General features: G+C 42.3%; 1 protein-coding gene across 1 annotated transcript in view; it reads left to right on the forward strand.

The window, feature by feature from the left end:
• Positions 1 to 2,357: 2,357 nt before the first annotated feature.
• The window catches only part of ST8SIA4 (ST8 alpha-N-acetyl-neuraminide alpha-2,8-sialyltransferase 4), a 58,370-nt gene continuing 45,952 nt past the window's right edge, over positions 2,358 to 14,775 (forward strand). The window contains exons 1-2 of the mRNA XM_080573925.1: positions 2,358 to 2,871; positions 7,361 to 7,492. Of these exons, the coding sequence (XP_080430051.1) occupies positions 2,759 to 2,871; positions 7,361 to 7,492 (245 nt within the window). The 5' untranslated portion in view covers positions 2,358 to 2,758. The remainder of the gene's footprint in view (positions 2,872 to 7,360; positions 7,493 to 14,775) is intronic.

Here is a 14,775-nt window from a genome sequence, read left to right on the forward strand (position 1 = left end):
CTCACTAAAGTGTAAACAGATTGATTTACCTTTTAATAAGTGAATAAAAGTTTTGTATACTTGATGGTTCAGGGCTTATAGCCAGAATATTAGATAGGTTCCTCAGGAGTGCTGGGAGGATCACATACTCTTGATGGTATTTAAAACCACATATAAATAAGTAAATAAATAAATAAATAAAACATATAACAACAACAACAACAAAGAACAGGAGAACACACCAAAACCACAATAAAAAAACAGTCCACTTTCCTGGGTGAGACTGTTGTAGCTCCCTGGATGTACAGTCAGTCTGCAGTCAACCTTTTTGACCTCTTCAGATGGTGGAGGTGGGTTTTAGGAAGACTGGTTGCAAGCAGGTGAAGCACAGACAGAGAAGTGCACTGCTGATCAGAGATTTTCCTCATGGCACCCACCCCCATTAGTTCTAAAGCCTCTTGGATGCAAATAGGTAAACCTTTCTGTGGGATGAAGATCAGTCCGTATCAAGGGAGCTGGGTCTTAACCTTAAGTGGGCAGAAAGTGCAGCTGAAGGTGTGGAAGCAGAAGGCACATTACTTTCTGAATATGCACATGGCCTGGCACAAAACCAAGAATGGCTGTGGCTAATGGTAATATTGTAAGCTGCTATTGGTGGCAAATTGAGTAAAACCACCATTGAAGATGGGAGAATGTGGGATCCTCTGTATGCATTGTGGTATCTGTTGCTGATGAGCCTATCTAACTACAAAAACAATGCAAAAATAATGTAAAGTATGAAAAAGAGTATTACAGGTGTTCAACAGGGCTGACAGGACTGATGTAACCCTAACTTTCATGCGTAACAAATGATACAGTTTTTGCAACTGTGTCAAGATAGGATTTTGCATTGAATCAATTTGTTTTTCTAGAAGAAATTGTCTAATGCAAATCATACCAAGAGAAATTTGAAGTTCACAGCACTAAAAGATAGAAAGGGTTTTTCTCCTTTTGCTGCTGACGCTATTGAGGTCACTTTCTGAGACTAGGTTATCAGAGCTGCAGCAGAGAAGAGCACAGAAAACAGAGCTTCATCTGGCTTGTGTGAAAGGAAATTGCAAAGTTTCCTTTCCACTGAAGCTGAATTAAACCTTTCCTACTAAAGAAAATTGATTTTTAAGGCATCAAAACTACTAGCAGCCCTGACATTCTCAAGGACTTCTCAAAACCTTTCTTCACTTTAAATGTCTGTGAGTGAATATTCTCTTGGGTAAGAAAAATCCCTACTAATCTCCAAATTTGCCTGCATCTTGCTGTGAAATATCTGATCCTAAACAGTTCTGGAGACAGCATATCAGACTAAATAGACACAAGGAAGGTTCTGTCATCCCACACGTGGGTAGCTCCCTTAAGTTAAGAGAAGGGTAACACTAGATTTGTCACAAAACCTTCCTGGATCCCCGTGGGAGAAGAGTGATGTTGGTATTGAAGCTTGCTCCGTAAATGCAGACTTAAGGGCTGTAGGCAGATCCCTGTCACACCGAATAAGGATGGTGCAGGACAGCCCAGTCACTTTGAAAAGGGCGAAATGATACTGAGAAAAGTGGATATAGCTCACGATTTCTCTTTCATGTTGCATTATGCATTTTAAAGTGCGCTTTTTTTTTTTTTTTTTTTTTTTTTTTTTTTTTTTGAGGAGGTGACTTTCAGGGAAATCGTCCCAGCAGAAGTTGGCAAGTCACGACAATGTGTACGATGGATGAAAAGGGTCGCCGGGTCGCGGGGGGCCAGGCTCCGGGACGAGCCTCCGCGGGCGCTGCCGCTCGCCTCCCGTCGCCTCCTGCCCCTGCCGCAGTCTGCTCCGGTGCTGCGAGGCTAGGAAAAACCTCCCGCGTGCATCGGGGGAGAGGGGTAAAAAGAAGGAAAAACAAAAAGAAACCCACAGCAAACCAGCAGCAGAACACAAAACCCCCATCCTCAGGAGAAAAGGAAGCGTGCAGTTTCTTTGCGATTGCATCGCGGGCGGCGGCGGCGTTGTGCGGAAACTTTCCGAAACACATCGGCGGACGGGGTGCAACGCGCTCCAGGGCGGAAAGTCGCCCCCTCCCCAAATACAGGGGAGCTACGGGGGGGGGGGGGTGGCGGGCAGCCGGCCCGGTCCCGAGGGGTGTTCCCCGTGAGCCGAGACCCCCCCAGGTCCCCACCCCGCGGCGGCACCTCCGGGAGCCGGGGTCCAGGGTCTGAGTCTGGGGTCTGGGGTCCTGGGTGTGGGCTCTGAGGTGTAGGATCCATGGTGTGAGTGCCCCCCGGCTGTATCCCGCCGGCGGCGCTGGGTGCCCGCCTCCGTGCGGCGCCCATTGGCCGCGCTCCGCCCGCCGCCACCGCCCCGCCGCGGGGAGGGAGGCGCCAGCGTCGCCCCCGGGCAGCCGCCGCGATCGTAGCGGGGCCGCAGCGGAGCAGGAGCCGAGCGAGGAGGAGGAGCAGCGGAGAGCGGAGCGGCGGCACACGGACTTGTCCCCACCGGGCCGAGGGGAGCGAGCCGCCGCCTGCCAGCCCGGCTGGCGGGCAAGGGAGGGAAGGGGGAAAGAAAAGATAAACTAAACGCCAAACAACCCCTGGCGTCTGATCCCGCCTGCTTTTTGTCTCTTTTTTTAAAAAAAAAAAATCTTTTTTTTAATTTTTCTGAAAAAAAAAAATATTACAGTCTTTTTGTCAAATTGTGCCGCGCGTGGAGTTGTTTTCCGCACACCCCTGACAAACAAAGGAAAAAGGGGGAGGGGGACCGCGCTTCGCAGAAGACATGCGTTCAGTCAGGAAGAGGTGGACTGTGTGCACCATAAGTCTCCTCCTCATCTTCTACAAGACGAAAGAAATAGCGCGGACCGAGGAGCGCCAGGAGACACCGCTCGCTGGGTAAATGCGGTCCCCGAGGGGCGGCGGGGCGGTGTCGCTGCCTCGGGTCCTCCCCCGGCGCCCCCCGGCCGCCCCCCCGCAGCCTCGCGGTGCTGCCGCCGCTAGGCCGGGGGCGAGGTGGCCGGGGGGCGGCCCGGAGGATGCTCACCTGGCCGCGGCTGCTCCCCGAGGGCCGGGAGGGGAGGTGGTGGTGGTGGTGGTGGTGGGGGCCGGGGGGCTGCGGCCGCCGGGTCCCGTTTGCAGCCCCTTGGAGCCCTCCCGAGGCGAGCGCCTCCCTCCCTGAAGTTTGCCTGGGAGCTGCGCGTAACTTCGGCGCTCCTGGGGGCATCCCCTCGGCTCCTGGGACCCCCGACTGGAAGCCCCGCGCCCACGCCGAGACCCTCGGTTTTGTCCGTCCCCCCCCCCCCCCCCCCCCCCCGCCCCGCCTCCTGCTCGTCTTCGGCTGAAAAGGCAAAAAGTCCCTTGCCGTTTTCTGTTTGCACCTCAGCTTTCTGTTTCTTTGTTCCTCATCGCGTCTGCGTACGTGCATGTTTACTCCCTTTTCTCCCAACTTACAGCTATCCTGTGAAGAAGTTGGATTTTCAGCCAAGGGTGTTTCTTCTTTGGGAGATGTGGGTTTTTTTTTGTTTTCGTAGAAAGGATGCATAAATTCTGTGGCGGCATAGTGAAACTGGCAAAGGCGGGGAGGGGTCTCACGCTTTGCATTTGCTTGTGCAAATGTGCTGCGGGGAGATGCATTCACCGCGGGTTTTTGTCCTTTGGCGTAAGCCCTTGCCTTAATTTGAGGAGGAGGAATAAAGAGGTTGTAAATGCCCAGGAGAAGAAGCTGGGACAACCCCAGCCTCCTTATCCCCACCCCCCCACCACCGCTTTGCCACCACGGCCCTCAGAAATAAAAGCAGAAGGTGTGTCCGTCTTCCCTGCTCCTTGTGCAGGCACAGCGGTGTGGGAGGGGGGCGTGGGCACAGCTGGACCCATCTGGGGGACAATGGCCCAGTGCCTCCCAGAGCAGCGGGTTGGTTGTGCCTCTCTGTGTGTACAATTATTGATGTGGTGCTTGCTTCCCTTGGTGTTAAAGGTTTTCATAACTTGCTGGTAACTTTCCCTGTTCTTCAGCTTGGGTGGAAGCCCAGTTTCTTCTGCGGTACTGTGGTATCCACATACTTGCAAGATGTACAAACGTGTAAAATGTTTGGTTTGTAGGTGCACAAAAATACGTGAGAGAATGTATCTGTGAGAGAGAATCAGCATTAACCCATGTTTCTTAGTACCTACTCCTTCATGTCAAACTAGAGGTAGTTGCTAAAATGATTCAGAAATTAGTCACTAAGTAGAATCCATACATATTTGCATAAAAAGACCCCTACATCTTATGCTACATTTAATTTGATGTGATTTAAAAGGTACTAAAGGGAGCTGCTGCCTTAATATTAAAGAAAATAGGTGTATTTAGTCATAGGTATGTATGTGTTTAACAGCACTTTAAGATAGAGCCGTAATGTACTTGTGCCCAGACATTTAGCGTTATGCCTACTTTGGTAAGACTTGTGCAGAACGGGGCTGCTCGCTTTGGCTGAGGATGTTGCAGTATGGTCTCTTTTCCCAGCCCATTGTCCCATCCCTTACCATTAGGAGGCAGAAAACTAACGGCAAGTGTACTGCTACCATCTGCCACCGCTGTCAATGTTATGCTTGCCTTTCTCCCGAAGGAAGGGCTCACTGGAATGCTTGGTTATTTTTGACTGGCCACATGGGAAAACAATGAGATATTTTCCATGGGATGTTTTACTTCCAGAAGTACCAGTAGCACAGAACTCTGAAGGCTCAAGGTGTCCCATTTTTGGGTTATTCGTGACACCGCAGGTAAATTCCAGGTGTTCTAAAATGTATTGTGTGATTCCTGAGTATACAGTGATACACCTTAAATCAGCAGTGTTTTCACAGAAAAAATTGCAAGGACAATAATTGCAAGAGCGTGCCATTCTTCAACTAGTCAGTAATGCCCTTTTAAAGGTTACACAAGTAATGAAACGCATTATATGGAAGCAGCGTTTTTTAAACCATGTTAACTTATTCTGATACGGAATAAGCTTTTAAAACTTTAAATCAGTTATTTATATTTAATGAGCTGTATTCAGGAGAAGAGAGGGTCTTATTGTATTGGTCTGATTGATCACCAAAGCAAGGTAATTCAAAGTCAGGGTTGACACCGTCTGCCAGAAGTTGCCATCATTCTACAGCAGTTGTTTCATTAAGATTCACCAGAGAGGATTTGCCGTGATTCTGGAAGACAAAAAGAATCCCAAATTTATTGTACAACTTTTTATACAGTGAAGAATTTTCTGGAGTAAATTGAGCTTTTTATGCATTAGTCTATTTAATATTATTTTAATTGAAAATTAAATGAAACTACTAATAAGTAAAAAGGAGGAAAGCATGTTAGTGAACATGTTTGTATTCATACTAAAACTTTAACACAAAGTGCCTAGGACCTTATTTTGGCTCATGAGAACATAATTCAACATTGTGTTACTGTACCATACATGTATAGCTCGCTGCACATGTTATTGTGAGTACAGAAAACAACCACATTTCAGATGCTGTGGTACTTCAGGTGTTGTCTAAGTAATTTATTGTTACGTTGTGTCACCTACATCTCTGTTAAAGTGTCTACTGGATAAGGTTTAAGGCAGCATAAACAGGAGACATCTCTGAAATACTTCCAGACCGTGCACTTTACCAGGATGTATTTTGGTAATTTTTCTCTAGGTGTAAACATTTTATCTTACTGCAGGAAAATATATCCACAGCTATTATGGAAAATTTTAATGAACAGAAAAATAAAGGATAGCAACAACAACAACAATAATAATACTACTTACATTCTGATTATTGAATTTAGAGCATTCAGCATCATTCTCCCATCCATTAAGTTAGTGTGATTAGGAAATTTACATACACATTTTGTACGTACAGAATTGCTTATAGTGGTAGTTTTTTCGGTAGGTGGCACTCTTACCTATGAGTCAGCGCAGTGTCAGTGCTGCAGCTTGTTGGCATAGTGGGGATGAGGGAGGGAGAGTACTGCAAGTGATGCTGGGCTGTTTTTGATGAAGTGTAAAATACTGGTTTATTAGTTACAGGGGCTTTTGCAGTCATAGTTTTTACAAACGACCACCTGTTACAAGTTTTGCCAAGTTAGCTTAATTAATGTCCCACTGAAGGATAGTTCAGGTTTGGTCTGCTATATAATTTGCTAAATACTAATACTTAGTACAGATATGTGCTGTAGTAATGTAGCTGCAGCTCCCATTAAGGCCCAGGATCCAATTGGTTTATGAACTTAAGGCCACATGAAAACAGCAATTCCATAGATGACTTACAGTCTCATGTCTTTTATCTTACATTTTATTATTGAATGGTTGGTGGTCAGAAGTTCTATTTGCAAGCAAAGTGAAGTTTTTATTATTGATGGTATTTGAGACACTGCTTATTTAACAGATAAAGAGATTTCTGTATATTATTGAGATACATAGTCCTTCTCAAATACAAGACATTGTACATGGTAGAATGTTACATCTAGTGTATTTGATATATTTATATACAAAACATTTTATATAACTATACATAATAGCTGTTTTTGAACTCAGCTAAATGTTGCCTAAATGGAAACAGTGTGGAAGATAATGAAAATATATGGAGATAAAAAGAAATTTTAGAACTTATGTCGTGTGGTGTTTTAGAGTCTCTGTTACATCCCTGTGACCCTGTTGCTGAATATCTTGTAACTGGTAACATTTTTGCTACTCCATCAGATGTTCAGTGGTCATCAGCCGCAGCTTGCTACATTTTTTATTTTTTAAAGTAACTAGCAAAATTTACGAGTATAATGAGATTGGTGAAGAGAAGATTAAGACAATTGAGGTTGTTTGGGTATGTGCATTCAAAAGTTTCATGGCATCATAGGGTAATTTTGTGGGTTTTATGTCATTAAACTCCAGAATCCCATGCATTAAAGTCTGTTAGTATCAACAGAAGGGAAAGGGAGACTACTTGGCAATTGTTGTATATAACACGACCGATTGCTGGGGGAAGGATTGAAAGTTAACACTTAATTCTTAGTTTAACACTGGAAATTTGGAATGCAGAAGTGCAGAATCTGCCCTGCATACATACTGAAATTCAGTCCAGTTTCACAATTTGGAGCTTATGCATTGTTTTTGTTTTTTTTTTTCTTCAGGTCTGTTTTTTTACAAATAAAATCATATGAAAGCTCTTAAATTGCATATACAAATATTAGTTAAAGATGTCCCATAGATTTCTTGTAGGTACAGCTTATTTGCTCTAGCAAGCAGAATATGCAAGAAGGGGAGATAATTGCTTCTTTTTGTTGTGCATAAATGAAAATATCACTGGTGGTTGTGAAGTAACTTACTTAAAACCAAAGTTAATCTTAATGTAACTGTGTTTTATCTGTATTGCATTGCAGAGATGGTGAGCTGAGTTTGAGTAGATCAATGATCAATAGCTCTGATAAGATAATCCGAAAGGGTGGCTCTGCTATCTTCCAGCATTCTGTAGAAGGTTGGAAAATCAATTCTTCTTTGGTACTGGAGATAAGGTAAGTTTTTTAAATAACACACAGCTCATTTTGTATTACTGTTGCCTATAATTTGTGTGGTCTAGAAAACAGTCATTTGATTTACTGTTGGAGGTGGATGTTTTATAACTGTACTTACTTAGGGTGCAATGTTAAATGCAACTAGATGACAGTGGACTCCAAAGTAAAGTCATCCTTTAGACGAGTGAATAAAATGTTTTCATCTGGCTGCGTCAGTCAGACCTTGAGGGCAGTGTCTACATTACGTGTGCTGTGTAGAACTCTTTTGCAGTTAGTGGTGAGAAACTGGCACTTTTAGGACGTGATTTTCTCTCATTCTAAAGGCCTAAAATAGGGCAGATGGGAGTGGTCTGAAAGTACCTATTTTTCTTCCCTGAAGGAGAGCTTAGGTAGATGACTTAGATGTAGGAGTCAAGAGCTCGGACATCAGGTGCTGTGAATTCAGCCCCATGTGCAGCTGGTCTAAGTCACAAGGTCAGACACTGGCAACACCAACATCTCATGCACTTTTCTTTTTCTTGGAGTCAAAGAGGCGAGAAAGAGCCTTTGGCTTATGCTGAGGGTAGGAACACAGCAGAAGAATTAGAGTGGTAGTTCTGATGCGTCATAATAGAGTGGGTCTATCCATGTTGGGGCCTGAGGGGAGAGAAAACAGAAGCCTCCTAGTGTTGTCATCATACCTTCCTTGTCTTGATCAGTAAGGTGGCCAGTGGGAGAAGTGTGTGGGGCAGGGGTCAGCAGTGTGAAGGGCTAGGAGTGAGATGTGATAGAAAAGAGGCATTTTTAGTTCCAATTGGTTAGCAGAGTAGACTTGATTTTTGGAATATTAAGATGCTGAATAGGAATTTGATCTAATTAAGAAGTAGTTTCTGTCTTTTCTCTTTCTACTTTTTTTTTTTTTTAATTAATGACATCTTAGCCAAACCCTTAAGCAGGCAGTGTTTCCATTTACAAAAGCAGGGCTTCTCTGAATGAAGAACTTGAAGTTTTTGTTTTTTTTATGACTACCATTTATGTTCTAATTCTAAAACAGGTAGAACATATGGTTAGCACAGAAATTACTAATGTGCAAAAGGGTAGTAAAAAGAGCAAGTGGAATACTTGTCACCCCATTCTGAAAGTCTTGTGCTATGATGGAAGAAGTGCATCCCCACTGTGACAGCAGAGGAACAGCGTCAGGTATGAAAAAAGTAAGGTGAATAGGCACTGAATTTTGCTCCTCTTGGTACTCTGGAGCCTGTAGCTGTGCCTCAGCTGTCTGTCAAGAGCTCCGTGGTGCCCTGTGGTGTCTATCCCCTGGACTACGGGACCCTTGGACACCCCACTGCTTCCCAGGCACTTGGGGTTCCTACTGGTGGGGTTCCTGGCAGTCACCCTAAAATGCAGCTGAAGTGCACTCCCAGGCCTCAGGAGTTTTTCCCAAGAACGTCTGGTTGGTGTAACCTGTATTGGTCATGACGTAACGGTTAAGTTCTGTTCCAAAGGTAGCCTGGGAAAGATATGCACATTTCATATACCAATAACAATATTTAAAAATTATATGCATGTAACTGACAGTTTAAGTCGGAGAAATAGAGAGAACTTCAGAAGAACACTGTTGAAGTTTCAAATCATATGTTATAGTTTTGACAATTAGAGGAAAATAGCACACTGGTTTACTTTTGAAGTAAACTGATCTGGAATCCACTGAGAGACTGTAAGTAGAAACAGGTAATAATTCTTCTCAGTCATTCCTTTTTTCTTTTTTTTTTTTTTTTAAAGTATCTTATTTCAGAACCATTTAAAACAAATACACCTTGCTGCTCAAGGCAAACAAACAAGTAAAAATAATACAACAGATTATGGATTAACATTAAGAGAGAAAATGAAGCTTTGGTTATGCTCATTTTTCACCTGTTTTGGAAGCAAAATATATTACTCAGACAAAGGGGCAAAACAGTGGAGAGCAACTTAGATTTTATTTTATTTTATTTTTATTTTTTTAAGCCTGTACCTACATGAATATCATCTCAGTCTACCAAAAACATGAGTTTCAAAATCAATACTTTTTTCCTTCCTGTTGGAGGGTGGGAAAATTCTTTTGTTTTATAAATAATTAATGTATTGTGAAGAAGCCTATGATGTGATTACATGGTGTTTTTAAAAAATGGTACAGTGAAGGACGCTTTTTGTCTCAGTAGTTCAGAGAAGAAAAACATATATCCTGAACATTGGTTTAAGCAGCAAAGGTCCCATCAGTTTAAAGACTTTCTCTGTAACAAGAGAGCATAAAGCTTTAGTTATTTAGAGACGCTGCTAGTCTCATTTTGAGATGAAATAATGATCATCATTAATGGGGCAGAGAGCCTGTGTTTCCACTGAGCCAGTAAAAGATTTTAGATTAATGTGAGTTAGGGACAAAATTTGGAATACAGTATATGAATGGAATCAGGGCTACCAACCAGTCCTGTTTTCTTTGCTAACTTATGTAGCATATTCAGTTATGGTATTCATCTGTGAGGGAGGGAACTTTTGGTGTGATTTCACTTGAGGAACCCCTTCCTTGTGAAATATGTTCCATTCTAGATGCTGACTAAACAATGTTCATTCTTCTTTCACTTTAACAGGAGATTTGCTATATACCTTTCTTCCCTGTCTCAGCAGTGAGAAACATCTTAGCTGTAAATATTTTTATACTTACAGGCCTATCAGAACTAACTTCAAATGTAGCTAGCAATCTCCTAGAGTGCTCTCACGGTTCAGCTAACTGTTCTGCCCTCCCAAGTACGTTGCGTGCACTGTGTAGACCATGAAGATGATTCACATTCTATTATAGCAACTGTTAATGTGAGCAGTGATAGTCTTGTGGTGTGAGGTTCACCTCAGCAAGTAATGGTAGGAGAGAAACTTTTTTTTTTAAAAAAAAGCTAGCATCTTTTGAATAACGTACAAAGAGTTATCACTTCTTAGCAGTGGAGATATAATTTGTGAAACTGTTAGTATGTAACCTAAAGACATTTCATAAAACTTGTAATCATCCGTAGATTGCAGCCACTTTATGTCTTATATCAGCTTGACACCCACAACAACTATTTTAAAACATGGAAAATATTTGTTAGTGAGTTTTGCTTTGTGCAAGGACCGTTCCTTAATGGTATGTCTGGACATAGTTGTCTGCTAGCGGGAATGTTAGACTGTTATTATTCTGTGGTGTTTTCCCTGTTGACCATGGGCTCTGTTTTTTGCTCAGGTTAGTGACCAGTTTCTGTCAACAGCAAAGATCCTATGAATTCTTGTCCAGGTCAGACGCAGTGAGAGTCAGTGAGTGAAAAAGCTTCTTTTATCACCTACGGGAGCATGACAAGGCTCCCCTGAGTTTCTAATGCCTCAGGATGTTTCTGGGACTTTGCAGCCAGAAGAGACTGGGGAGTGTAGCAGCTGTTTTGGGAAGGCAGCAGCCCATTTTTGGAGATGCTAACCAAGCATTAGAAGAAAATGCTAGGCTTTCTGTGATTGAGATGGGAATGGTGGGTATCATTAATTACTAGAGACTGTAGCAAAGTTGCTGCTTTGCCAGTCATGATTGCTCTAGTGGGAGAGTGATTTTTCCACCTGATGTTACCTTCTGACTGCTGACAACCTTTTTGAAAAATAATTAGTAATTCCTGTGCCTATGGGAAAAAGACTGCTTGCTCTGCCTCCTTTCCGTCAGAATGATTTCAGGCATGTGGAAGAGAGAGAACCCACCTTCTGCAAGATTTTATGTCTTAAGTCCTTCCTACTTTCTGTAGCAATGTGAAGGTTTTCCTTTTACAGAAATTGGGAAATTTCTGTGGCATTAGGGGTTGTGCTTTCAAAGGGGAGAGATGTGTCTGAGACTGTAAGAATCCACCTCAGGAAGCCTACCAAACAGGACTGATGCTAGCACATCTGTGAGCTTTGTGAACTGAACTACAGTTTGAGGTTTCAGTGCTCAACTTTCTTCCACTTATTTTTGATTAAATGTGGGAATATGTTTGTGTTGGAAGGAACAGATAGATATTTTGAATTGCAGGAAAGCAAAATGAAAAACCGATGCTTAGGGTGTATTCATTGCTTTGCAATGTGAGAGAGAACTCGATGAGTGGAAATTTCCTGTCAGAAATGTGTGAGAACTTGTAAGATGCAAACAGTGTAACTTAAAAAAAAAAAAAAGCAAACAAACAAAAAACACAAGAAAAAGCACATGTGACTTCCCCTTTAGAAGGGTTTTGATTATTATCATTGTTTATCTTTCAAGTGAATAGGAAACAGCAATGATAAGTTGCTGAAGTGCAAGCAGTAAAGACTGAACTGGCAATGGAGCAGTGAAATTGCTTGAAGCATTTGGATGAACATTTTAGGGCCAGCTGTGCTGTTTCCTTCAGATCCTCTGCATCTCTAAGATGTGCAAACTGGGGCTTTCCAGTCTGGTTTAGTCACAATAAACCTTAAAGTTTTTTCCTCCTCAGTTTCTTACGTCAACTGAAAATTCAGTGTTTTCTGTCAGTTGGGGTGGTTAACTCCATCGACTCCTTTCTTCTGACTCCAGCTCCCTTTGACTCATTAAAAGCTGACATATGGCTGGTCTTCATATGGTAAGCAGCAGTAGTGTCATGCTGTGTTTAAGAGACCACTTTTCTTTTCGCTGGAAATCACTGAAGATTTGTAGCTTGATTAGTACATGCTTCAGCTACAGAAGTGACCTTTCTGGTCAAGGGAGAGCCTGGGTACCCTAAAGGGCATGAGGAACTGAGATGGAGTCAGACAGCAACTGCCCATAATACAGCACTTCTGGTGGTGTGGTCCTCTAGGGGCTGGTGATTGCCAAGAACATTTCCCTGGTTACTTGCAGTTATGCATGTTTTTTAACAAACCCAAACCTTTGAAAATTTTCAAAGTTAAATGGAAGGAAAAGTCTGCAGTGACTTCAGTGGGACATGGGAATGTCCTGAGGATTTTGTATGTTTTCTTGTACCAAAATAAATAAATAAATAAAATAAAATGAAATCAAAAGAACCCAAAAAATCTAAAACTTGAAAAGCCTAGGTTCAGTTTAAGAGAGATATGAAATCAGCACTTTAACAGACTGTTTAGCTACTATCAAAATGATCAAAACAATATTTAGAAATTGAAATAATTATTTATGGTTAGTTGCCTTATAAAGCAAATAAAATCATTTGGATATATGTAATTTGTTTAGTTAGCATGTGAAAAATCTTCCATGCAGTTGCATGAAGAGCATATTCAAGAATCAGAGCTGCACTGTTAAAGCTGGTTAAAACTCCTAACTGTTCTTAGTTTGTTAGGGGACTCATTGTGATCAGTATGCATTGAGAGAGCATAAAAAGGATGTACGGGAGAGGAAAGATAATTAATCAAACTGAACTATTCATTTTTTCCTTTTACAAATACAGTTTGGCTTTATGTATCCGTTTCATTTTCAGTGCTGAAGGCAAGCAGAGAGTTGGAGAGCACTGCTCCTTTGGGACAGGATTATTTTTAGTGTTCTTGAATAAAAACAACAAAACAAGAAAGAACTCTGCGGTAACACAAAGCCACAGCCTGCCCTTGTAGATTGCTCCAGCTCCTGTTTGCCTCCTGAGGCGACAGGGGGTCTGCGAGTGCTCCTAAGTATGTTCTGGCCAAGGAGGCTTGTGTAATTCTCTTTAGCCTAACTGAAAGGGAGTTCTAAGAAAACGTGTTCAAGGGAAGCAGCGTTTCATTGGAAAAAAAGTATATTTTACTTAGGTCATAGTTCTCGGTGATATCAATGGCTGAGAGTCACCTTCTGCCCTCCATCTGGGGAATGTGAAGCAACATCAGGACTTGCAAGGGTTAGAGTAGAATCTTTGGAAAACCAAGTTGTTTAAAAGGCCTGAGTAAATCAGTTGGAGAAAGCCTGCAGGACAGCAATGAGAAGGGTCAAAGACCTAAAACAAATACCTGTCCTTGAAAAGAAGTGGTTTTTTTTTGTTGTTGTTTTGTTTTGTTTTGTTTTTTAAGTTAGGTGGCTTCCAAGCCTCAGTTAAATGAAGGCTGTTACCAATAGTAATGAGAAATCATCTGTCATGTACAAAGTGAAAGGAAAAAGAACAGCTGCAGTTGTTGCAAGAAAGCACTAGGAATATGGTGCTCCGATAAGGATAGGGAAGCTGTGAAATAGGTACCATGGAGAGTTTGCTGAGTCTCCACCACTGGAGAGGCTGTTAGGAATATGTTAGGTAAACATGGGCCGGCCTGATGTTGATAAATGTGTATCTTCAGCAGGGCAGGGTGTGGACTAGGTAGTTGTTAGTTCTACTCTGTTTCCATAATGTGGTGGGTAGTGAGCTAGCCTGGCTTCCTGGATGCTGAGGTTGCTGGTCAGGGGCTTCCCCAAATGGCTGGAGCTCCTGGCCAGACAAGCCCTAGTGCTCCAGCATCAAGGCATTCCGGAACTGCCTTGTACAGAAGGAAGGATTTTCCCAGGAAAAGTGGAGACAGAGTTCTGGCCTATTCTGGCTTGTACTGAGAGGTTGTATGTCATTGCTCTTGAAAACTGCTAGGAAATTTATTTGCAATCCTAGAAGCTAAATGTTTCAGTGATTCTTTTTTTTTTTTCCTTTTTCTGTTAACCACGCAGTTTGGAGGCAAATGAACGTGAAGCAGCCATTGCCTCGTGTAGTTCAAAGAATACAAAATCAAACTAGAAAAATGCATGTAGGTAGAATAATATCACCACTTTGACCCAGAATAATACACTTTATATTGTTTGGAAAGCTATTTGATGAAAATGCTGTTAACATGTACTTTATTGGATAACCAGGAGTTGTATTCGGTATTTAAATATTATGAACATCTGGTTTTGGTCATGAAAGAAAAATCCCAGGCCAACCACAGGTTGTGACACTATGTTTCTGTGAGTCATGTAAACATGTTGCAAACAGCTGCTGGGCTCCAGATAAGCATGAGCCACATCTGCCTCACTTGCCCACAAAGGGCTCAGGCCATGCCCCAGGTATTGTTTTATTCATCAAAATAAAACTTCAAGGCTACCTCGGATAAAACAGTTTCTTTACACATTCTAGCTTAAGGTTGCAGAGACTCCATCTATTTAACAGTTTTTCTTCAAGGTTCACTAAAAATCATGCTGTTTTTTTCCTTTCTCTAATTGAGCTTGCTTTTGAATTTTATGCGCAGCAGGATGTAAATTAGCACTTATTTTGAGTTATTTTGTTATATCCATTTAATCAGAATAACCTTGTTGTGCTATTTTCAGGGCTCTGTGCCCTGGAACAGAATAG

The sequence above is a fragment of the Anser brachyrhynchus genome (genome assembly GCF_964034855.1).
Source record: "Anser brachyrhynchus genome assembly, chromosome: Z".
Taxonomy (NCBI): domain Eukaryota; kingdom Metazoa; phylum Chordata; class Aves; order Anseriformes; family Anatidae; genus Anser; species Anser brachyrhynchus.